The sequence below is a fragment of the Mauremys mutica genome, chromosome 13 (assembly GCF_020497125.1).
Source record: "Mauremys mutica isolate MM-2020 ecotype Southern chromosome 13, ASM2049712v1, whole genome shotgun sequence".
Lineage (NCBI taxonomy): Eukaryota > Metazoa > Chordata > Testudines > Geoemydidae > Mauremys > Mauremys mutica.
The window spans coordinates 24,385,921-24,409,625 of NC_059084.1; the positions used below are offsets into that span (position 1 = coordinate 24,385,921).

Here is a 23,705-nt window from a genome sequence, read left to right on the forward strand (position 1 = left end):
AAAACAGAAATTAAACGAGTGCAAAATGAATGAAAGTGCAAAAAAGCTTTGTTGTCATAAACACGCGCCTTCCAAAACACAAGCCCCTTTCCCCCCAACCAAACAACAGCAAACCCCACTCCCCAAAATAAAGGGGTGGGGGGCTGGGCAGAGCTGGGCTGCAGGCTTCTACTAGTACCCTTTCCTTGGCACCGAGGGATAAACCGTCAGCCCAAGAAATTATGACGACAGGAAGAAGAAAAGCCAGCCAAGTAATGACTTCCAAAGGCTCCCTCCTCCTCTTTCTGATTTCCACCATTGCACTCAAGTCCAAAGGTTCTCCTTGAGTTCTCCTAGCTACCTAACCTCCTGGACAATTTGGATTTATTTTCTTTTTAAAAAGTGCTTGAAGTCGGTGCAGAAATAGCTTGGATATCATAGTTCTGGAAAGAAGCAAGAGATGGGACACCCCAATCTTTCCCCCCATGAGTTCCTAGCTAGTCTGTTTCCCACCCTCCCCTCCCCCCACAAAGTTTCTGACTAGCAAAATGCTGCCCCATTACCAGTGTGTGATTGAGAAGGAATAAATCCCTCCCTGACAGCTGAAAGCTGCTCTGCTCAATCCCCTGATCTGCAGAACCACTACCCAACCCATCAAGAGACACCGCCACTTTTGGGAACAGACCCGAATTGGACATGGGACTGTGTTGCCTTACAGGGCCCTGAACCAAACCCCACTGAGGTCCATGGTCCTGTGTGCTCCAACTGGCCCTGCCTTAGACTGTCCATGTGGTGATAGGGCTGCTGCTATCTCCAGGCTAGCCAAGGGAAGAGCGATGGGCTGTCTAGCTGACAGGTTGTCATTAAAGAATCAGGCATCAGACCTTCTGTCTGCTATGGGAATCTGGGAAAAGGGTCTGCTGCTTCCTTCTCCATCCCCTCACATGGGAGGGGCGGGGAGGGCAAGAATAAATGGAGGAAAAGGGATGGGGAGGAAATGGGGGAAGAGACTGTGTCTCCCAAAAATCCTATAGTCAGCCCTGCTGACTTGGAAAATTCCTCATGACACTGGGCAGACACTTTTTGCACAGGACCAGAACACCCCTCACCCCACCCCACCCCGGCCCATGTTCTCCCAGGCTGCTCCAGAAGCAAGAGTTGCTCCCAGGGACACTTTGTATCTGGTAAAAGTCATACAAATCCTAGAAGTGTGGGGACTGTGCTCTTCTCCCGTCCCATGGGCCTGGCTGCTGGGCTGGCACGGGGATTATAGGAATGGGAATGAGAACCAGAGCAGGGGCCAGCCCCACCGCCTGGCTGAGCTCACACATAATGCTGGCAGCCTTCGCAGGGCAGCAGAGTGTCACAATCACAGTCAACGTAGCTGTTGTCAGCACCCGATGGCAACCGTCACTGGGGGCGGTAACGTGAGAGGGGAATTTGCTGCCGTCACGGGGCGAAGGACTGGCTGATGGTCCTGCCTGGCCCCAGCAGATAATTCTGTGCCACCTCTGCCCCACTAGGTCCCAGTCCCACCAACTTCCCTACGCTTCCCTCAGGATGGGCAGGCATAGTCAGAGGCTGCAACTCAGAAGTCCATTTGAGACATTTTTAGCTGCTCTAGCCTCCCCCAAAAGGAGCGCTGAGAAGACTCCTGGGCCAAGCTCATCCCTGGTGAAACTCTATTGATTCTGAGAGTGCCACCAGTGAGACATTTGGTCTGTTGGGAGATTAAGGACTGAGACCTTCAGTGGGGGCATTAGCTTTTCCTATGCAGGGGCCTCAAGGCTCCCTCCGCTGGTGGGGCTTCTAACTAGTTTAAAACAGGGAGGAGATCTTGGCACGAACGCACCGCAGAGACTGACACTGATTTTGACGAGGCGTTCATAACAGAGGATAAAACTCCTCCTTCTCAGCCTTCCCATCGGGGTCAGGGAGAAAGCTGGGCAGGGAACGTTTTTCCCATCCAGTTTTTAAGATTTAAAAAAATGTTCTGGTCTGCACTGGGACAAAACTGAGAGCTTTCAGAGCTTCTAAAAAAAAAAGAAAATAAAAAAAAGAAAAAGAGAGAGCCCCACCCCCAGATTACACCATAGCCTCATGGCAAGGGAACTCAGCTGGGCTATGGGAGATCCAGGGTCAAGTCCATGTGTATCCTAGCTATGGAGGTTATGAGGAATTCTGGGATCTCTCTCTGGTTTTGACCAGAAATTATATCCTGGACCTGAGGAACCTTCCCGCCAAAAGTTTATTCAGAACCGGTATGTTCCCACCAAAAGTTTCAATTTTGATGAGTCAACGTTTTCTGACAAAAAACCATCTAGACAGATAATTCCCAACCAGTTCCAATCAGGAAAGAGCTGTCCTTCTGCTCCCACACAAGTGCTGCCACATCTCAAGAACCACATCCCTTCAGGGAAGAGAGCGTGCCACAGAAAACAGAGTTGGACAAACAGTAGAGGAAATAGCATCAATAGATTTTCTTGCTCTCTCTCACACATACACACACTGCTTTGGGTTTTTGTTTTTTTTAAGAAAATAACATTACAAGCTTTAACAGTACATAGCCCTTGGCCGTCTACAAAATCTGTATTTCTCTCACCCAGACCAATTCAGAAGCTTCATACCTCAAATAGTCAACCCAAGAGGGGAATGGACTCATGGTTGAGGCAGCAGCTAAGCGAGTGTGATATAAGAACACTGTCAAACACACACACACAGACATACACTCTATCTCACTTCATATTTCCAGTGAGGATTATCTTTCTGGAGAGCTCTGACCCAAGAGAATTCCCTCCGAGAGACCATTCCTACAGGTGGGCATACCAGTCGAGTCCAGTCCGGTCTGTGTCCAAGGTTACACTGCAAGGAGCTGAGAAAGCCGTTCAGGTCAATCTCCTAGAAACTGTATGCAAGGGTTGGATAGGCACAGTTTGGCCGTGGAGCTCTCAGGTGGCTATAACCTACAGTCTCACCAGTAATCAGGAAGTTAGTTTCACAGGAGCCCAGAAATCCATCTGAAAGTCTGTCAGGTAGCCAGAGAACAGGTCACCCAGTGTTTCAGTAATAGAACAGGAGATTTAATCCCATTGGCCACTGAGATTCTAGGGAGACAATCCTGGGCGGACATTTACAGCTCCCGTTCCCTTCAAAATGGGCCCATTTATTGGAACAGCCTCCACAGCAACCAACCACTCGATCTTTTATCGTAGCTTCAAATGCAGAGCACAACTCAGGCATCCGACACTCCACTCCAGTGCCGAACCCAGAGTGCCCCTCCAGCATCCGGCCAGCATGATGCCTGCTTAGCTCACCTTTAGCTAAAAGAGGAATGTAGTCACTTAGCAGGTTGAGATGCAGCTGATGAGAACAGGAGACTTCTTCCTTTCTTTCTCTGCAGTAGATGCTTCCTATAAAGACACTGACTGAGCCTTGTGCAAGGATATAATGAGCTAACCAGGAGACTTGCTTGCATTCAGGATGAAGTTTGGAAATATTTCAGGGGAGGTTGACATGGAGAGTCCCAAAGCTGAAGCCATATTTGTATCCCAAGGCCGCTCCTCATCTTCTTCTCCTCCCAACCAACAGCAAACCAGGAGAAGAGCTCCTCTTTGGACGTGGAGGCCGGTTTGGCACCATTTGCTGAGGATCAGGCTGCATCTATGGAAGGATTGGGTCCAGAGCCCACAACTCCTCTCCTCCCATTTCGCTTCTCCCCACAGACGAACATATGGCAGCATTTGAACAGATGGAAGAAAATGAAAGGGAAGGAAAGAGAACTTGCAAAACAAACCCAAACGCTTACCAAAAAAACCCACAAATTGTGTAAAGTCTCTCATGAATAGCAAGCAGCAAATACTGGAATGGCAGGTCAAATGTGACCCCAAAGAGTCAATAATAAAAAGAGTCAAATGCTGCATTTCCATGGGAAGCCTAGCATGAATTTGACCCATATGTACATGAAAGTGAACTTCATATGCCATGTTGCTATGAGACATGTTGCTGGTGCATATGGTAGGAGCTCTCATCCCTGTCTTCAATGACTGTGGGGAGGGGAGGGAAGCAAAGGAAAAGGTCGATTCCTTTAAGGAATTGCAGACCTTGGGAATGCAAATATTTCTAACCTGACAGAGCGCGGATTGGGGACTGTGGTCCCTCTCCCCAGCCTACACCTCTTCTGATTGGTCCTTCAGGAAGCTTTTACATGGCTGAAGTAAAGGCAATTGGTCGCACGCCATCACACACGCTGCACTGACCTTTTCTTAGACAATCCCAAGAGACTGTCTAGTTAATAACCAGCAGGTGATTGTCATTTGAAAAAGCAGTTTCCAAGCCTTGTCCCTGGGGGACGTGTGTCAAGTAGCAAAGGACAAAAATTTGGCCCACCTTGACTTTCTTACAGTTTGATGGCAAAGGGCTGCTGAGATCTGAAAATAAAAAACCCACCACTGAGACAGAAAGGAAAAGGCCACTCTGCCTCTGCAACGGATGTCTGTGCTGCAGAGCAGCCACCTGCCCAGCAGAGGGGGCACAACTTAATTGACTACCCTTATTCCCAGAGCTGTGCTGACATGGCTGGTATATTTATACTTAGACTGTAAGATCTTTGGGGCAGGGACTGTTGTATTCTGTGTCTGTACAGCACCTAGCACAGTGGGGTCCTGGTCCACGACTTGGGCTCCTAGCTGCTACTGCAGCACAAATAATAAATAGCAATAAAACACTGACCCCTTTCTCCCCCCCCCACCCGCAGCAGCAAAGAGATCTGCAGCATAAATAGCACTATGGGCTCATTCCCCATGAGAAACAGAAGGAAATCGAAGAAAATTCAAGTTGGCCTCATGGCGAAGGTCAACCAGGGCGGGGGCAAAGCAAAGTTACTGCCCAGCTTCAAAGGGAGAGTCACAAACTGGAGAGAAAACAAATGGAATGTTATCAAAAGCTACTTGAGAATGTCCCTTCGAAAGAGTGTTAAATACCCGCCCCAACGCAGTGAAATATGCTGGGAAAATCCTCTTCAATTGCTAAGAAAAGGGAAAATGAGTCATCCCTCTAAACGAGCGTGTGTGCACTCACATGTGTGAGAGAAGGGTGTGTGGAGGCAGTTTATTTCTTATGAGATCACCAAAATTTCTGATCTTGGTTTCTTGAGCAGCAACACTATCCCTCAACCCCCACACCTTCTCCCCGGTACCTCATCAGTCCTGAAATACACACACGTCATCCTATGGAAGAGGGTCAGTCAGAAGTGCTTGAAGGGTAGGGGGTCATCCCGTCTCAAATCCGTGTTCTGTCTCTTTAAAAGCATCTGGGAGAGAGCACTGGTCAGTGGTACCCCGACTAGAGCTCCCCCACCAGGCCAGAGGAGAAGTGTAACAGGGCAGGGGAAGAGAAAGACAGAGAGAGATGGGTTTGGTGCAAGGACAGAGAAGGTGACTCAGAGAGAGAAGGAGCGTGCAGGATTTTACAGCTGCTACAGTGGGGAAGGTCTCCGCTCCAGTGAGCCAGACAGACAGCTTAGCAGCTGCAGTGCTGAGGGCAGTCCCGGGCTGTGGGGTGTGGTCACTTTAAGGTGTCGTCGGCGTTTTTGAACATGAGGATGGCGTTGTAGATCTTGAGTGCTGGGCCCAGTTTGACGCTCATGATCTTGACGATGTCGGCCTGCGTCAGCAGAAGGAACGCCTCCCCGTCAATCATCTGCAGGAGAGAGGGGGGTGGGTCTGGTGGCTCACGGGAAATCTGGGCTCCAGAGCTGCCCATCCCCACCCCCTCCCCTCAGGGCCGTGTGTTCAAACAAGCACGCCCTTCAAAGCGGGTGGTGGAGGGGGGGAGACGAGATGCACAGTTGCGGATGTGTGAGCGTGGCCAGCAAGGTGGCTCTTGGGATGGACTAGCCAGGGATGCTACAAACAGGGGACATATGATCCTGCCTCCTTCTCAGTGAAAAGCCTAACCTCCTCCCCAGCCCCATCACACTAGGAGGCTGGTAAGTGGCAATGGAAAATGGTGCCACAGCAGGTAAAAATGCAGGCCATCTACTGGACAGGCTGGGATGCTTCTAGCAACCAAAGCACCCTGAGTCAGCTCTGAACGAGCATCCGAGTGATTCTCTCTGCCAACGAGTCCAGGTCAGATGTGCTCTGTGTGTGGGTCAAAATCTCTGCAACCACTGGAGCTGCAAACACAGCCTGGGTCTGGGACTCCAGCTAGGCACATCATCCCTAGTAACAGAGATCCAGCAACAGGAACTGAGGGGTGGGGGGCGGACCTGGGACTAAGCAGACCCATGGGCCATTTGGGAGAAGGCTGCAGCACTGTCTACAGCGCAGCTCTGCTTCTGCTCCCCCGCTGACCCCTTGGAGCTCTCCTACCTCAAGCCCCTGCTCACAGGGGACCGGGCTTGCCCCATACAGAGAGTGTCACCGTATCTATTGACTATATCTGGATGGATCCATGCAGTCCGAGGTCACTATCAGTGGGTTCTGCTCTCATTGCCGCCGGTGCTATCCCAAACAAATGCTCTCAAGGACTGTTGCTTTAGCAGCAACAGGGCAGAGTCCTAGAGGCTGGTGGCAGGAAACCATGTAGGCAGCCTGTTCTCCCATCCTCCTCCAACTGCAAATGGGCTTCCTTTGCTCCCCTCACCCACGCACTGAGCCCCATTCCCCCTACCTCATCCTTGAAGAGTTTGGCTTGGTCCTCGCAACCCGTTAGCGTCTGAACAAAGCTAAAGACCTTTGGAAGAGACAAGGAGGGAAACACAGAATCAGGGAATTAGCCTGCCTGAAATCCCACTGCCAGAGCTCCCTTTTCAGGGTCTAAGAAGACAAGCCACAGAGCTGGGAGTCTCCGGAATTCTGCATGTCCTGCTCCAGCCAAGATCTGCTGCTTTCTGTATAAGCCGTGGGTCGAACGGGATGCAAAGAGTCTTTTATTCTACCATACTTGAGTGCAGATGCCTGCTGTCCACAGAAAGGCAACAGGTCATCAGGTACCTCACAAATATACTCACCAAACAATGGGCCCTGGAGCATTAGGGGCCGAGGCCTTAGATCTCTGAGAAGAGTGCAGTGCGAGGCAGCGTGGCGGGAGCGTCCGAGAGTGGCTGGGTGGGGGAGTACAGCAGTGTTTGTCAGCAGCAGCAGGCGTTAATAAGGAGCTCAGGTAGAACTGTGGCTAGGGAGGGGTTGGGATTGACTTTTGTCTCTTTCTCTGCGATTTGAGGTTTACATTTCAACTTTAAGTTGTCACTTACCAAAAAAAAAAAAAAACACCCAAAAAAACAGATTTATTGGAAAATGTGTAATAAAATAAATAAGTAAATAGCTGATTGCTGGCCATGTCCTTGCACAGCCTCAAGCGATGGGTTCCAGCCAAGCTGGAAACTGCTAATCACATGAGAAGAGCGGTACCCGTCAATCAGACCAGTGGCTGGGATGAGTGGGGGCACTGAGACCGAGTCTGTGAGATGAGTGGTTCACAGGGAGCAGAGAGCTGGGAGGAATCGGAGAGGCTGTGGAACCTGTACAGCTCCCGCTGGCAACCCTCGCTGATTCCCCCTGGGGGAAAGGACACCCTCGCTGTTTCCTAACCCTGACATGAACCACAGCGTGTGAGCATGCCAGGGAGGGCATGTGCACACAGTCAGCCATGTGCACTGGGGGATTTGCACATGTGCCTTTAGAAATCTGACCCTTTATTTCTTTCATCCTGGTCTACATTCCAGCCGTCTCTGAAACCCCCTCACCTCATCAATGGTCCACTTGGCCACAGTAGCTGCTGTGATGCCAGCCACCCCTGGCAGGAGTTTGCAGTGTTGCTCCCAGCAGAGGGACAGGGAGCGGTCAGGGTGAGCAGATAAGGCTGACATGAAGAGGGACTGGTGCATATTGTCCGAGGAAATAGCTGGCAAAGAAATTCAAAACGTTACTCAAGGCGGAGGGCCAAGGAAATCCAGTCTCATCCTGAAGGCCCTGAAATGCCTGAAAGAAGGGCTGAGGAGGCATGGGGGCTGAAGGCAGAAGCTGGAGGGGTTTCAGGTATCAGATAAGAACAGTTTGTGCTGTGCTAACTATTGCTAAACAGATGGCATTCTTCTCCAATACAATGGAACCTCAACCGTGTCAGAACAAAGGGATACGATCAAGATTTCTATCGTGATGGTGTCTTTTTTTATTAGAGAGATAAAGTGGGTGAGGTAATATCTTTTATTGAACCAACTTCTGTTGGTGAAAGAAACACATTTTTGAGCTTACACAGAGCTCTTCTTCAGGGCTCAAAAATGTGTTTCTTTCACCAGCAGAAGTTGGTTCAATAAAAGATATTAACTCACCCACTTTGTCTCTCTAATATCCTGAGACCACTATGGCTACAGTAATGCTGCAAATCTCTTTATCATGACATGACTGATGTTACGCTGTATCAGAGAAAAAAAATGGTCAATTAGCAATAGTTAATGCAGAACAGACTGCGCTTATTTAACTTGATCGTGTCTCTCTATTACAATAGGTTCATATATTTTATAAGTACATATGTAAGGACAATTATATATATCTCCTTACTTGGGTTACCAGTAGTTAAACTGTGAAGAATTTAAAGATCTGAACTTTCTGTTTATAGATGGTGTCACTTTCTGCTTCTTCTGCCCTAGCCCCTGGCTGCTGTGTTGTAGGTTCCCAGTGCTATGAGGCGGGGGCATGTTTACATTCAAAAAGCCTGATTTCATGATTTTTTGTTGTTGTTAATTATGAAAACACTTCTGTTCAACAGTCCGTTTTGCAAACACCCACCCACCAACTTTCATTTCAAATCAAAGCTGAATTTCAGGCCGAACTCTGTCCCTTTAATTTTTTACCAAGGTTGGTCTCTTCTCTCACTAAATGAGTTTAGTAAGGACTTTCCTGAGTTCATTATCAGTGATCTCATTTGTTTCACTCATTCAGAATTCTGGAGGAGGGCTCTAGGCATGGCCACTATCAGATCAGCTCTTCCTGTAAAAGCTGCTATTGTCCCCTAGTGGCCACTCAGCAGCTCATTCTGCTCACAGTGATAATGCACAAAGGGATGGCATGGAATTAGCTTTCAGGTTGTGGCATGAAAGATTAAAAACCATTCCAATACATTTGGCTACATTGGTCACATGCTGAAGTATCAGCGAACCCTCTGGTGGTAAGAGGGGGGATTGCAGGGCAGAAAGAGGGAAAGAAAAGACTGGTCTGGGGATCTATTCAAAGATGCCCGTAAGCATTCATGCCAGCCAGCTACAGTGAAGGGGCACCGCTACAGGGTGGGGGGTTGCAGTTTACAATCAGTATACATGCAGCAGGGGACAGACCCTGCCCCAGCATAGCAGCAGCAGAGAGGAGTCTGTTCTGCTGTGAGATGAGGCATAGCTTGTGGGTTGTGGAGCTCAGCTCTCCAGCAGCTCCCCCGACTAGTCGCAGGGCTTTCAGACCAGGGAAGAAACAGGGGCAGGGCTGGTGGATCTGCCGGTGCAGATTCCTTAGGTGTTCTGTGCTCAGGACCAGAGTGGCCTGGGAGAGGCAGAGAAGTCCAGCACTAAGTCTTAGCTTGGCGCTGTCTGTAGCACGGCTTTCCCAGAAAGCACACACTGCACAAAGGGACATCTCCTGGGGCAGTACACAGCCCAGAATATTAATACACGATGCTTCCTTTGGATCCATAAGTGTTAATAACACTCTGCCTTTTATCTAATGGTCTCCAGTTCTGGGGGGGGGGTTATTAAGAAGCCCAATGACAATGTGTAAGGCTGCGAGTCTGTCACAGAGGTCACGGAATCCATGACTTTCCGTGACCTCTGTGATTTCCACAGCTGCAGCGGCCAGTGCGGTTGACCCCAGGGCCACCCAAGCAGCAGTCCCAGGGTGGCCCCGGAGGCAGCCGGAGGCAATCAGCCTCCACCGCCGGAGCAGCGGTGCCCCGGGTACCCCCCCAGAGCAGCAGCACCCTAGGAGCAGGTAAGATTTAGTCAGGGGTATTTTTAGTAGAAGTCATGGACAGGTCAGGGACCATGAATTTTTGTTTATTGTCCTTGACCACTACATGACTTTTACTAAAAATGCCCCTGATTAAATCTTAGCCTTAACAATCTGGACCTCAACATTCAAGCTGGGCATTACGTGAGGGATAAAAGACAGGCTGAGGACAGGGGTTTTACAGTCAGACCTAAATATTAAACAACTTTAAATGGAAAGATGAAGGAGGGAGAGAAATTACGCAGGCTGGTACTTTAGGGCTGGGAGAGTCACTTCCCATCCCAAACATCCCTGGGGTCAAGCTGGCAGTTGTGCACGTTTGGCTGGAGGAGTTCATAGCTCAGTCTGCGTATGTCTCACGTGTTTCAGTAAAGCTGGGTCCAGCTTGAGGCCCTGATACAGCAAAGCCCTTAAGCACGTGCACTGCAAACGTGTGCTTAAATCCCACCCGCGTTGGCTCTCGTAGGCAGTGCATGGGGAAGTTATGGTACCTTTAATTTCTGAGGTCAGACAAGAGAGTCACAAGGGTCTCTTCTGTCCTTAAAGCCTGTGCATCTCTGAAGCACGTGCTTACGAGGTTTGCTGAGTCAGGGCCTTCATGGGCCCCACTATGGGGAGCCCAGCCTCTATACACAATCAAGTCACATTACAGGGGCCAGATCCTCCATTGGTAGAAATCAGGGTAGCCCCAATGAAGTCATGGGCAGCTATGTCCATTTACACCACCTGAGGACCTGGCCCCACATCCTGATCTTCACTTCGGTCTCTATTTCCAATCTCAGGGCAGTTCAGCCAAGGCAGACCAGCCGTTCCAAAGCCACACCCCCGGGTTCAGCACAGGATCCTTCCCAGTCTCTCTCCTGCTGATTTGGAGTGAACATACTGCCTGGGCAACAAGCGCCTGGGGATTGGTCCTGCTTTGAGCAGGGGGTTGGACTAGAGGATCTCTTGAGGTCCCTTCCAACCCTAATATTCCATGACTTTCCATGATTTTCCATGACAGCCCTGCAGAGCAGGGCTTTCTGCATCTACAGAACAGGGATAGCAGGAGCCGCACCAGTGGCAGCATCTCCAGACCGCTTTGCCAATGTGCCTCGCTCAGCCCTGCCGCCCGGGCTCTAGCCATGAGGATGGCTCATTCTTTGGCCTCCCTGCTGAGATTAAGCGAACTGTGCTGGATTTTTTGTTGGTGGTTGTTATGCAACCTGCCCACCAGGAAATAGACCAACGCTCGCCAACTCCTTGCACAGAGGACACCAAAGAGCCGTCAGCGTTGGGGCTTGCTGCTGACATGGGCCAGGTCCAATCTGGTGATACTGGGGTCAAAATCTTTCTATCCCCTTCCCAAGCCCTTGGGCCACCCTGACCCTCCTCCCTCCATGAAAAGACAGCAGCGTAGGGACAAGGTGCTTACTTTGGAAGTCTTCCTGCTGGATCTTCCGATACTTTGGAGGTCGCCCTCTAGAGAGACGAGAGAGGATTTATTTGCAAGCTGTCTGCTTTAGCATTTCAGAGGTGCTGTAGGAACCAGCGTGTGTTCATTAACTGCACCGCCTGTCGGCACAGCGAGGACTGCACCGTCAAATGACCGACAGAGGTAACAATCCTTTAGCAGGGATTGAACCAAGGACCTCTAAGGCTACGCCTACACTTGTGATTATAACGGTTATATGTGCCTTGTTGTGCCATAACCCCCCTATTGTCCACATCTAAAGCAGGTTCCTGAAGGACAGTGTAGTACAGGAAATCTAATACGCATGGGGAATCTGGGTACGTACATGACAGTGCTGTGGCATGGCCCCAGACCTGTTCTACAGCCCATTGAGGACATGGACAAAGGGTGTGTACCAAGTCCACCAGCCCCATTCCCACCTTGCATTGATACCTTTCCTGCTTCACCCTTACCCAAATCTAAAGTTCGCTAACCCCCCCTTGCCAGCGATAGTAGCAACCTGCGCTGAGGTCTTAAGATCCAGTCTCACATTAACTGTATTAATCAGCACCAGCCATCACGGCTTATGCTCCAAGAGCTGCTGTATGGTCTGAAGAGCACACGCGGGTGCTGATCGATGTGTGGTCAGAGGACACCACCCTTCACAACTTCACCCGTATCAGCAAGAACACACAGCTCTACCGGGAGGTTTCATGGAGGAAGCATTCACCAGAGTCCATCCCAGTGCCAGGAGCACATGAAGCCCCTCAGGCTCCTGTACTGAAGGGTGAAGGACTCCAGCAACTGCTCTGGGAGAGGCCCTAGCACATGACTCTGCTACGATGAGCTGGACCGGGTGCTATCTGGGTCTGTGAGTAGTGATCCTGAAGTGAATCATGACCCCTCCTCAGCCCTGCTGGTCTCATCAGACAACGGGACGCTGATGAGGGGCAAGGCAACGAGGCAGCAGGGACCATGGGGGAAGTCCCAGAGACCTGGAGGAACAGGAGTGTGTGATTCTGCACCTTGACCCCTGAGCAGCCTGTGGGGGACCCCGAGCCATGGCAGGAACCAGAATCTGAGGCTGGTAAGTTACAATAAATCCCCACACTCCCTGGAAATATCTCCTCTTGCTCCAGAAACACGTGCCTGAAGGCAGCCCTCCCCCCCATCTGCCCCACTGCACCCCAATATGGTCCCCGAACGAGGCACAGCTGCAAATCAATGATTTTACAGAAATGCCATGAACCAGTGCAAAGCATGTCAGGGGAGCTATAACAGATTATTAACAAGCAGTCATTGTGCCCCGTGTCTGTGCATTTCTCAGCCAGCACTCTGAACAGCGATAGTCCCTGGGCCACATGGACTGAGGGGGAAGGGAAGGAGGGAACAGAACAGTCTTATGACATTTATGATTGCTTAAAGACCCCCAAAACACCCCTTCCCTCCCTCTTTCCTTCTCCTTGCAAACGGGTGCCATGCAGAAAGGGGTGCGGTGGTTGATGGCTTGCGTGGTGGCCCGCCTAGGTCTGGGAAGGGAAAAGGAACCATTTGTCTGTCCAAGTAAAGTCAAAGCAGTCCATTCCCCCTGTATCCACTGCAAATATTTATTACTGTTCCCAGTCCTTGCTGCTGGTCTCTCCCCACGCAAAGTCTCTCTGAAGTAGCCAGAAGAAGCATGGGTGGGTGAAGCCTCTGCTCTGGTGGTTCCACAAACTCAGCGCCCTGTCCCTTAGCAGTGGAGAGGCGACTGGCGTGCAGTGTTAATCCAAAAGTTTAGGGAAGAATATACACTTGGGACTGTTTCCCTGCACTTTTCAATGGTGTTTACTGGACACAGGGGCCGGACTTGCCGGCAAGGTGAGAAGGTTAGGGGTTGGATGGATGTTTTCTGTGGTTCTCTATTCCTCTTCCATGGGAGCTCAATCTGCTAGCTGATAATACAGTCAGTCAATTGCCTCCCAGACCTTTAGCATAATTCAGAAAAATTCTGGTGTAGCAGAAATTCAAGGTGGTTCTTCAGATTTAATGGCAGGACAAATGTTCTTGGTCCACCTTCGTAGCTCACCAGACCCCTACATTCAGCAATATGTAGAGGAGTGACCATTAACAGAAGCATCTCTCGTTCACAGATGGCCGGGTCTCCTCCACTGGACTGGAAAGCCACTTCTCTCTTTTCCATTCCAGTGTTTTGAATGCTGCTAAGTTCTCCAGATGATGGCCAGCCATTAAAGAAGAAATAGGCAACTAGGAACGTAACCCCTGAAAGGAACTCAACCCCACCCCAACCAGCCCCTTGCTGCACTCTCAATTTGAACAACAGTACTGCAGGTATCTTACCATTTCTGCCCTCGGCTCCTTCCTCGTGGGCTGCAAACGCTGTCTGATGGAAGGGGGCTGTGATAGTCGCGTTTCTGGGATCCTGACAAGTATCAATATTGTGGCCTTCGGCAGCAGAGTTTCATGATGTGGGGGAATTCTGGAGGCTCCTTCGAAAGAATAAATGAAATGGGACACTGGCCTTGTCTTCGATGTCCCAGGATTCCATAGGGAACCCGTTCTGGCAGGAAGACAGGAGCAGCAGAAGCAAGGAGAGAAGGACCCTGAAGGACCTGCTTTATTGGCACTGACAGAACAACACAACAGGATTCAAGGGCAATGAGCTAAGCTGTGAAATAACTGTTGCTGTCCAAAGCACCGGAATGAAAACCAGAAGAGAAGTTAACAGCCATAAAAGGAGTTTTAGTTAATGATTTAATAAGAAATGAACAGTGAAGATACATGATACTAAACAGAGCTTTTACCACCCTCCAACAAATCGTCACCACTGGCAGCCATGTGTGTATTTGTGCATAGCACTGGATAAGCACTGTGAAGAAGGAATGTGTAAAACCCCTCCCAAAACCCGTGCAGAACTGCTTTCAAATTACTTTAACAATGCTTAATTACTCCCCATAAAACACCGGGACATAGAACAAAACATTGCTCAATGATTACACTCTCTGCAGCACAAAACCACAGCCAGAGGTGTTAATCTTGAGGGCCCTTACCCAATTTTCTGCTTTCAGTTAGTCACTCTCAGCTGCAGGGGATCCCAATCCACCAAGGTATGTCACAATACCGGTAATGTGGCATTGCTCTACTGAGCTTTTCCAGGAGCGCCACAGCATCACAAAAGTGCCCTTCAGTCCAGTCCCAAGTCACCTTCTGGCTCCATGTTGATCCACAATGTACGAGTAAACAGCATCACGAATTTCCCTTGCCTGCCAGGAACTAGGAACAGTGTGCGCACAGGTGGGCACCTGCAGCCTGTGTAGGCTTTGTAAGCCAGATCTGTCCTGTGCCCACTTGTTCTGGAAGTATTCACCTTTGGCCTCACATGTTATGCTAGGCACAGCACTCCACGATAATGCAAACTGTGTTGGCTTCACTGGCATCCAAACAGGTTTGCAGGCATCGCCAACGAGCTTTCAGCTGTCCAAGGGTGCACCCCACCATCATTCTACAGCTACTCCGTCTATAGTTGAATTCCCTTTTTCTTGGATTGGCAACGTTCAGTTACAGCTTCCTGAACCACATTAGAAGCAGGTACGTGAGGAATGTGGGGAAAGAACCACATTGTTTCAGGGGAATAGAGTCCCTTCTCCTCCCTGTGGTACAATTCCGATCTCCGGAGCATCCTTGTGTCGTGAACCTTTCCCATGAGTCCAACACTGGGCTTCCACTAAGCCTTGAAGAACTGTGAATAGTAACCTTTATGGTTCACGTATTCACTGACCCTTTTTGGTGGTCAAAGGACTGGGATGTGTTCCATTAATGGCTCTTGCACATTTCAGAAACCTCCTCCTCTGAAATCCCACTATAATTTCAGGGACTTTGGTTATGGCAACTGCCTGTGTATAGATTAGAGTATTGCTCTCTTGGCAAACTTGTAAAATCACCACCCTGACAGTTGACTTCCCAACTCCAGACTGTTTTGCAACTGAACAGTAGCTGGCAGGTGTTGTCAGCTTACAAAAGGGCAAGGCAATAGCCACCCGCTTCTGTACTGGTATGATTTTCCGAAAATGAGAGATCTGGCAGTGGAAGGTGGGTGCGAGCTGCTTATACAACTCCATGAAGCTCTGCTTCTTCATTCAGAAGTTCTGCAGCCACTGGTCGTCATCCCAGGTTTCCAAAACGATGTGGTCCCACCAACCTGTGCTGGTTCTTTGGGACCAGAAGCAGCGCCCCACTCATGAGCATACCATTGCTATCCTGCCATTCAACTGTTCTATGGGACCAAGTGGATTTTCCTTCGCCCTCTCATCTATCTATCTGCTGACTTCAATTTTTCTGGACTTATTCTGTCCAATAGCCAGTACTGGACTACATGAACTTTTGTCAGCAGGAGCAGAACAATATCTTCATAGACTTGGTTCATTTCTTCAATGCAGTTAGGCAGAAGGGAGAGATAACCAGGAGCCGCTGATACCAAATGTGTGAAGGCAGCATACAGTACCAGCAAGGTGGTTTCCCAGAATGTCTCCTCTGATGCACCCCTGCAATAGTAGTGCTATCATCGCATACTGAAAAAGTGTGGATACCAGTATATGTGGATGCCAGTATATGCTTGTGCACAGAATACACTCGTGCTCAGCACAGCATATATGGTCACTCGGTGTGGGTACGTGTGCTAGCGGTACCTGGACTATTATCCAGGGAGGCATGCAAATGTAGACATACCCTAATTCCAAATCACAGACTTAAACTTCTACCCCCTGAGCTAAAAGGACTAACTCCATTAGTCAGGAGCAGCATTACAATAGCTCCCTCAAGCCCCACCTGAGGTCAGGACCCCACAGAATCTGTACAAACGCTCTGCAGGAGGGAGTCCCTGCCCAAAAGAGTTGCCAGTCAAAGCAGATGAGACAAACAAAGAGCAGGAGGAGAAACTGAAGCACAAAGAGGTGCCCAAAGTCACCAGCAGAGCCAGGGACAGAACCCATCTCTCAGCCCAGTGCCTTGTCCAGTGGGCTGTGCTGCCTCTCATAGGAGCAACATAAGAACGGCCACACTGGGTCAGAACAAAGGTCCATCTAGCCCAGTATCCTGTCTTCCGACAGTGGCCAATGCCAGGTGCCCCAGAGAGAATGAACAGAACAGGTCATCATCAAGTAATCCATTCCCTGTTGCCCATTCCCAGCTTCAGACAAACAGATGCTACCATCCCTGCCCATCTTGGCTAATAGCCATTGATGGACCTATCCTCCATGAATTCATCTAGTTCTTTTTTTAACCCTGTTATAGTCTTGGCCTTCACAACATCCTCTGGCAAGGAGTTCCACAAGTTGACTATGCGTTGTGTGAAGAAATATTTCCTTTTGTTTGTTTTAAAACAAACTGCTGCCTATTAATTTCATTGGGTGACCCCTAATTCGTGTGTTATGAGAAGGAGTAAATAACACTTCCTTATTTACTTTCTCCATGCCAGTCATGATTTTATAGACCTCTAGCATATCCCCCCTTAGTCATCTCTTTTCCAAGCTGAAAAGTCCCAGTCTTATTAATCTCTTCTCATACAGCAGCCGTTTCATACCCCTAATCATTTTTGTTGCCCTTTTCTGAATCTTTTCCAATTCCAATACATCTTTTTTGAGATGGGGTGACCACATCTGCACTGAATTTTCAAGATGTGGGGTACCATGGATTTATATAGCGGCAATATAATATTTTCTGTCATATTATTCATCCCTTTTTTAATGATGCCCAACATTATGTTCACTTTTTTGACTGCCATTGCACATTGAGTGGATATTTTCAGAGAACTATCCACAATAACCCCAAGATCTCTTTCTTGAGTGGTAACAGCCACTTTAGACCCCATCATTTTACATGTATAGTTGGGATTATGCTTTCCAATGTGCATTACTTTGCATTTATCAACTTTGAATTTCATCTGCCATTTTGTTGCTCAGTCACCCAGTTTTGAGAGATCCTTTTGTAGCTCTTCGCAGTCTGCCTGGGATTTAACTATCTTGAGTAGTTTTGTATCATCTGCAAATTTTGCCACCTTACTGTTTACCTCTTTTCCCAGATCATTTATGAATATGTTGAATAAGACTGGGCCAAATGCAGATTGCTGGGGGACACTACTATTTACCTCTCTCCATTCTGTAAACTGACCATTTATTCCTACCCTTTATTTCCTATCTTTTAACCAGTTACCAATCCATGAGAGCACCTTCCCTCTTATCCCATGACAGCCTACTTTGCTTCAGAGCTTTGGTGAGGGACCTTGTCAAGGCTTCCTGAAAATCTAAGTACACTATATCCACTGGATCCCCCTTGTCGTCCACATGCTTGTTGACCACCTCAAAGAATTCTAATAGATTGGTGAGGCATGATTTCCCTTTACAACAAACATGCTGACTATTCCCCAACAAATTATGTTCATCTATGTGTCTGACAATTTTGTTTTTTATTGTAGTTTCAACCAGTTTGCCCGGTACTGAAGTCAAGCTTACCGGCCTGTAATTGCCAGGATCACCTCTGGAGCCCTTTTTAAAAATTGGCATCACATTATCTATCCTCCAGTCATTTGATACAGAAGCTGATTTAAATGATAGGTTACAAACAACAGTTAATAGTTCTGAAATTTCACATCTGAGTTCCTTCAGAACTCTTGGGTGAATACCATCTGGTTATTACTGGTTAGTTCATTCATTTGTTCCAAAACCTGCTCTAATGACACCCCAATCTGTCACCTAAAAAGAATGGCTCAGGTTTGGGAATCTCCCTCAAATTCTCAACCGTGAGACTGATGCAAAGAATTCATTTAGTCTCTCTGCAATGGCTTTATTGTCCTTGAGTGCTTCTTTAGCATCTCGATCGTCCAGTGGCCCCAATGGTTGTTTAGCAGGCTTCCTGCTTCTGATGTAGTGAAAAAACTTTTTGCTATTACTTTTTGAGTCTTTGGCTAGCTGTTCTTCAAATTATTTTTTGGCTTCCTAATTATATTTTTACACTTCATTTGCCAGAGTTTATGCTCCTTTCTATTAACTTTCACTTTTTAAAGGATGCCTTTTTCCCTCTCACTGCTTCTTTTACTTTGTTGTTTAGCCACGGTGGCTCTTTTTTGGTTCTCTTACTATGTTTTTTAATTTGGGGTATACATTTAAGTTACGTTGCTATTATGGTGTCTTTAAAAAATTTCCATGAAGCTGGCAGGGATTTTACTTTTGGTGCTGTACCTTTTAATTTCTGTTTAACTAACCTCCTCGTTTTTGTGTAGTTTCCCTTTCTGAAATTAAATGCTACAGTTTTGGGTCACTGTGGTTGTTTTCCCCGCCACAAGGATGTTAAATTTAATTATATTATGGTCACTATTATCAAGCGGTCCAGGTATATTCATCTCTTGGACTTGATCCTGTGCTCCACTTAGGACTAAATCAAGAATTGCCTCTCCTCTTGTGGGTTCCAGGACAAGCTGCTCCAAGATGCAGTCATTTAAGGTGTCAAGAAACTTTATCTCTGCATCTCATCCTGAGGTGACATGCACCCAGTTAATATGGGGATAGTAGTAATGGGGGATTTCAACTGAGTTTTTTATTTTAATAGCCTCTCTAAACTCCCTGAGCATTTCACAGTCACTATTACCATCCTTGTCAGGTGCTCAGTAATATATCCCTACTGCTATATTCTTAGTATTCGAGCATTAAATTATTATCCATAGAGATTCTATGTTACAGTTTGGTTCAGGCAGGTGGCCATTCTCTGTTGGCCAGCCACAGAGCAGGACAAAGTCCCACTAAGCCAGGGCGTCACACAGACGCTCCTCTGTGTGAGGCTGTCTGCTCCGCTGGGCCAGGCTTCTTTCCCGCGCTCTCCCTACCTCCCGTGATGTCGGGATTTCTTTCGCTGAGAGAAGCCGATCAGGTTCCTCTTGCGGGCCGAGGCCTCAGTGTCTGAGAGATCGGCCTTCAGCCTCCCCTGGTTCTTCTCTGCCAAGGGGCACCCTGAGAGGCAGTAGTGAGCCGTGAATCTCCCCGTCACATGTCCGGAGCCATCACAGCCTGGTGTTGGGCACTTCCTGGAGAACAGAGGGGAAGCGGAGAGTTACACCAGGAAGAGACACTTTAAATGGGTACCAGCCCTGGAGAGAGATGGGCAGGAGCCCTGCTGCTGCCCAAGCTACTCATTACCCTATCTCTGCCCCTATCTCTGGGGGAAGGGATAGCTCAGTGGTTTGAGCATTGGCCTGCTAAACCCAGGGTTGTGAGTTCAATCCTTGAGGAGGCCACTTAGAGATCTGGGGCAAAAATTGGTCCTGCTAGTGAAGGCAGGGGGCTGGACTTGATGACCTTTCAAGGTCCCTTCCAGTTCTAGGAGATTGGTATATCTCCTATTATTACCTTTTTTTTTGCCCCACCAAACAGCCTCAGCCCTGGGCACTCAGAGTGCTTGACGGATAGGAAGGACAAAGTTCCCTGCACAAATCCCACAGGATTCCAGTCACATGGGCATGCTGCTTAACTGACAGGTCCCCTGTAGCCTGCACAGGCTGAAATACCCCCATGCCTCATTAACAGCATCACTCTTCCCATGGGAATACCCTGGCACTGCGTGGCACTTGCTGAGCAGGTCACAGGCACCAGGGGTCATATTATCACTACTCTTTCCCACTACCCAGACGACTCTTTAGGCCCCGAAGCCAGGGGAGGAGGGGCGAGGTCTCAGGGGATCAGCTAATGGGCTGGGGCTAGAGAAATCCTCAGGGGCTGGAAAATCTGAGTTTCTCATGACTTGTGGCTTTGCAGCATACATCTCCCACTGCTCCGGTTCTATGCTGCAGTGCAGGGGCCTGGCTCCTACCATTCCTGATTCAACGGGATCCTCTTAGAAGTCCCAGGAGAATGGGCCAGAAAAGCATCTGGAAGGGCACAGGGAAGTTTATTGCTACATCTCATTAAACCTACAGTGCTTTATAGCGCTCACTGATTTCAGCTTCTAAACAGAGGGCTAAGCTCCCCCAGTCCTGCCTCATCAGCCATGCCACAGATACTGTAGGGTTGCCTGGCAGGGTGCAGGACCATGAGGCCACCACTGGGGGGATTCCTGGTGCACACGGGGCTTTTCCAGCCCCACCAGGCTTCTCCGCTGTGCGTGAGCTTCCGGCAGCAGAGGGGGCAGGTCCAGAGCAGGGATTACACACCCGGTGGGCGTTAATTTAGCACATGCTACCCCTGCTCCCTGCAGCTACGGGGTCTCCCTGCTCTCGCTTCTCCAGGCCCGGGGGGAGGAGAGAAGGGGTTGCCTTGGGCTGGGGAAGCACTGAGAGGGACGGAGGGGAGGGCTGCCAGCTGGGTGGAAGGAGCCTGAGGGGTCAGGTTGATCTGTGGGCTGGGGTGTGTGAGCCCAGGGGACCCATAGCCAGGTGGGGACTTCTGAGCTGTGGGAGTCTCCATGGGGCAACGGTCAGCAGCTGCACAGGAGAGCCCCCATTTGCTGCCCTCACTGCCGGCCCGGCAGGGCTGCAGCCTCCTGCAGCAGCAGAACAGGAGGCCTGGACTAACCCCTGGGCTGCCTGTGGGGAGCTCACCTGTGGTGAAAGCTGTACTTGGAGCCTTTGGTATGAGGGATGCTCTTGCAGCCCAAGGTTGGGCAGCCCCCGTGGGCAGAAGCAGCTGGTTCCTTTGGCCCTAGAGCAAATGAGAGATGTAGTCATGGGTTCGGAGCCACAATGACCCGCCTGATACCTCAGGCTAGCAACGAAGCAGCCGGGTGCCGGCACTTCCCACCACAGGTGCTTGGTGAACACGTTGATTTTAAAGACTGCTGGCTCTGCAAGTTGGAGCGCTCCTCTGGAACTCCAGCCAGGGCTTTCCCTGCTTCTGGCACCAGCCTGCAGCTGAGACAGCTCTTAGCGCTGCAAAAGATCCCAGGCCTCACAGTCCTTAGTGCTGCTAGCTGTGTAGTGCTGACAGTACTGAACCCCCGTTTGGGCCCAATCCTTCGCTCCCTCCTCTCCTGGAACTCACACCGAGCTCAGGGAGCTGTGCCCAGGGTCTGCCCCAGAGCCAACTGACAGGTTGCAGGCACATGGGGAGCAGATCTGCTGACTGTGAAGGTGCCATTTCAGCAGAGTCACTTTGCAAACCATCCCACAGCCTAATGCTGGGAGTCGCCACATACCTGGGACTGCCCCAGAAAGGAAAGCGGAAGCGGTTCCATGGAAGAACCACCAAAGGTTGTTACTGCTACTGGCGGTAAAGAATAAAAACCTGCTGGGATCAGCGCAGGGACCAGTACACACCGAGGGCTTGATCCTGCTTCCATTGGAGTGAATGGTCCAAATTCTGCTCTCACTGACACTGGTATAAAGCTGGAGTAAGTCCACTGACTTCAATGGCACCACTGCAGATTCAGTTCATTGACAAAACGCCCACTGCCGTAACAGGGCAGTGCGGGGCTATGAGATTTGCTGGGTGGAGTGCTGGTGCCAGCTCCCATTGAGAGAGGTGCACAGTGGGTGCAGTTGGAATCTGTTCGGATACCAGCACCGCTCTGACGGCGTTGCACTGGGGAGTGGGTATTCCTGCACTGCTCATGGTGTCAATGTGCTCACTGGCCCGGGGGGCAGTGACAGCACAGGGTTGCTATAGGTTCTAGCACTTACTGGCCAGGCGATGTCAGAGCAAACGCTCCCAGCGTGAGGCCTCGGGCACAGCGCCGTCAGGATGGGCCTGCAGTGACAGCACTGGCATCGGCACCGGTACTTACTGAGAGGAGGCTGCAGCGGGTGTCCAGTTTTTAAGCACCATCCCACGGGGTGGATATCCGGATGATCCGCATCAATCCAGAAATCGTAGACATGACTCCAGCCATCAAAATGGACCTGAGGAGACGAGGTGATAGGTCACTGCTTAACCGTCATAGTCCCTCTCTAATGAGTATTAAACCCACGTGGGCTTCTTGGCATTAAACAGAGGCACTGGAGGTCTGTGCTCCGGGCCCCAGCTCCTGGAGTCATGTGAGAATATCAGAATCTCAGCTTTCATTTCTAGCCTCATGGATGATGACCCAGTGTAACAGATGCACACCAGAGTCTGCAGACAGCCTGAAACAATCACTCCAAGAGGTGTGAACTGCCCCCATTCATCCTAAACTTGCTGCCACACCAAGGAGGGGTGGGAGCAGGGTCACAGAGGTTCTCATGTGGCGGTGCCTTAATTTGGGTCTGCTCCTAGGAAGAGAAAAGCCTGAGATTCCCTACGGGGGTGTGCAAGCCGGCTGGCTGGCGCACACACACACACACACACATGTATTTTGCACTCAAATCTTTCCATCAGTCACTATAAGATGGGGGTGAGCAGGAGGAGCAAGCTACAGGGGCAGTTAAGCAGAAAGCGGGAAACCCACCTTTATCCGGTAATCCTCCACGTCTTCCACGCTGGCCACGCGGATGAGGGAGGGAGTCCGCCTGTCCACCGCCTCCAGTTTCATGTTCACCAGAAAGTTGTGGGGCGGCCGCTGGGGCAGAGAATGCAGAGGGTCAGAGGGCAGCCCACAAGCTCCTATTGCCTTTACTATCCCTCTCTGTATACCTCCCCCAGCCCCTCCCTCTTTGTGGGCTGGGTCTGCCACATCCAGCATGGAGCTTTGAACACACCCAGCTTCTCTCCAACACACTTGCCATCAAAGACTATGTCTACACTTAAAAAAACTACAGTGTCACAGCCGAATAGGTACTGGGGTTGCAGGGGGCAGCCCAAAAGGGGTAGACAGAAGCAGCAGGTCCAAACCCAACCTTGCCTGTGATGAGTGGCTTATACTGCAGTCTGCCTCAGTGAATGGGGCTAGATGGAGACTGGGCAGTAGCCAAAGACTGAGGTGAGGTGAGGATACGGGGTGGGGGTTCCCCAAGGAGGAGAGACCCCAAGACTGAGGGGCATACTGCCAGGGGGGAAGCACCCCAGATAATGGGGCACCGGGTCCAGGAAGGACACGGGGGCCCAGTGGCAGGATACACCAGCCTGCAGAGGGTGCTCCGGAGGCTGGATGAGCTAATTCCCAGAAGCAACCAGCAGGAGGTGCTGCAGGGGTGAGTCCCACTGGCTTACAGGGTGACACAGTGCCACACAGTTTTGAGAACCTCAGCAGGGTGTCACAGTATCATTATGGGACAGTGATAGTCTGTAATTCCATGGAGGAGGGGGACCACAGTCCTCCAGGAACTAACAATAGAGGGGGGTGATTGGGCCAATTCACTCAGGTTGTTACACCTTCAGAGAGCTGCCACCACCTGGAGATGATCACAT

General features: G+C 49.9%; 1 protein-coding gene across 6 annotated transcripts in view; it reads right to left on the reverse strand.

The window, feature by feature from the left end:
• Window positions 1-1,123: 1,123 nt before the first annotated feature.
• The window catches only part of L3MBTL1 (L3MBTL histone methyl-lysine binding protein 1), a 61,540-nt gene continuing 38,958 nt past the window's right edge, over window positions 1,124-23,705 (reverse strand). For all 6 annotated transcript variants that reach the window (XM_044986449.1, XM_044986448.1, XM_044986447.1 and 3 more), the window contains 8 exons: window positions 22,807-22,917; window positions 22,168-22,282; window positions 20,987-21,086; window positions 19,280-19,477; window positions 11,389-11,435; window positions 7,727-7,884; window positions 6,652-6,714; window positions 1,124-5,676 (listed from right to left, as the gene is read on the reverse strand). In XM_044986449.1, coding sequence (XP_044842384.1) covers window positions 5,542-5,676; window positions 6,652-6,714; window positions 7,727-7,884; window positions 11,389-11,435; window positions 19,280-19,477; window positions 20,987-21,086; window positions 22,168-22,282; window positions 22,807-22,917 — 927 coding nt within the window. In that variant the 3' untranslated portion in view covers window positions 1,124-5,541. The remainder of the gene's footprint in view (window positions 5,677-6,651; window positions 6,715-7,726; window positions 7,885-11,388; window positions 11,436-19,279; window positions 19,478-20,986; window positions 21,087-22,167; window positions 22,283-22,806; window positions 22,918-23,705) is intronic.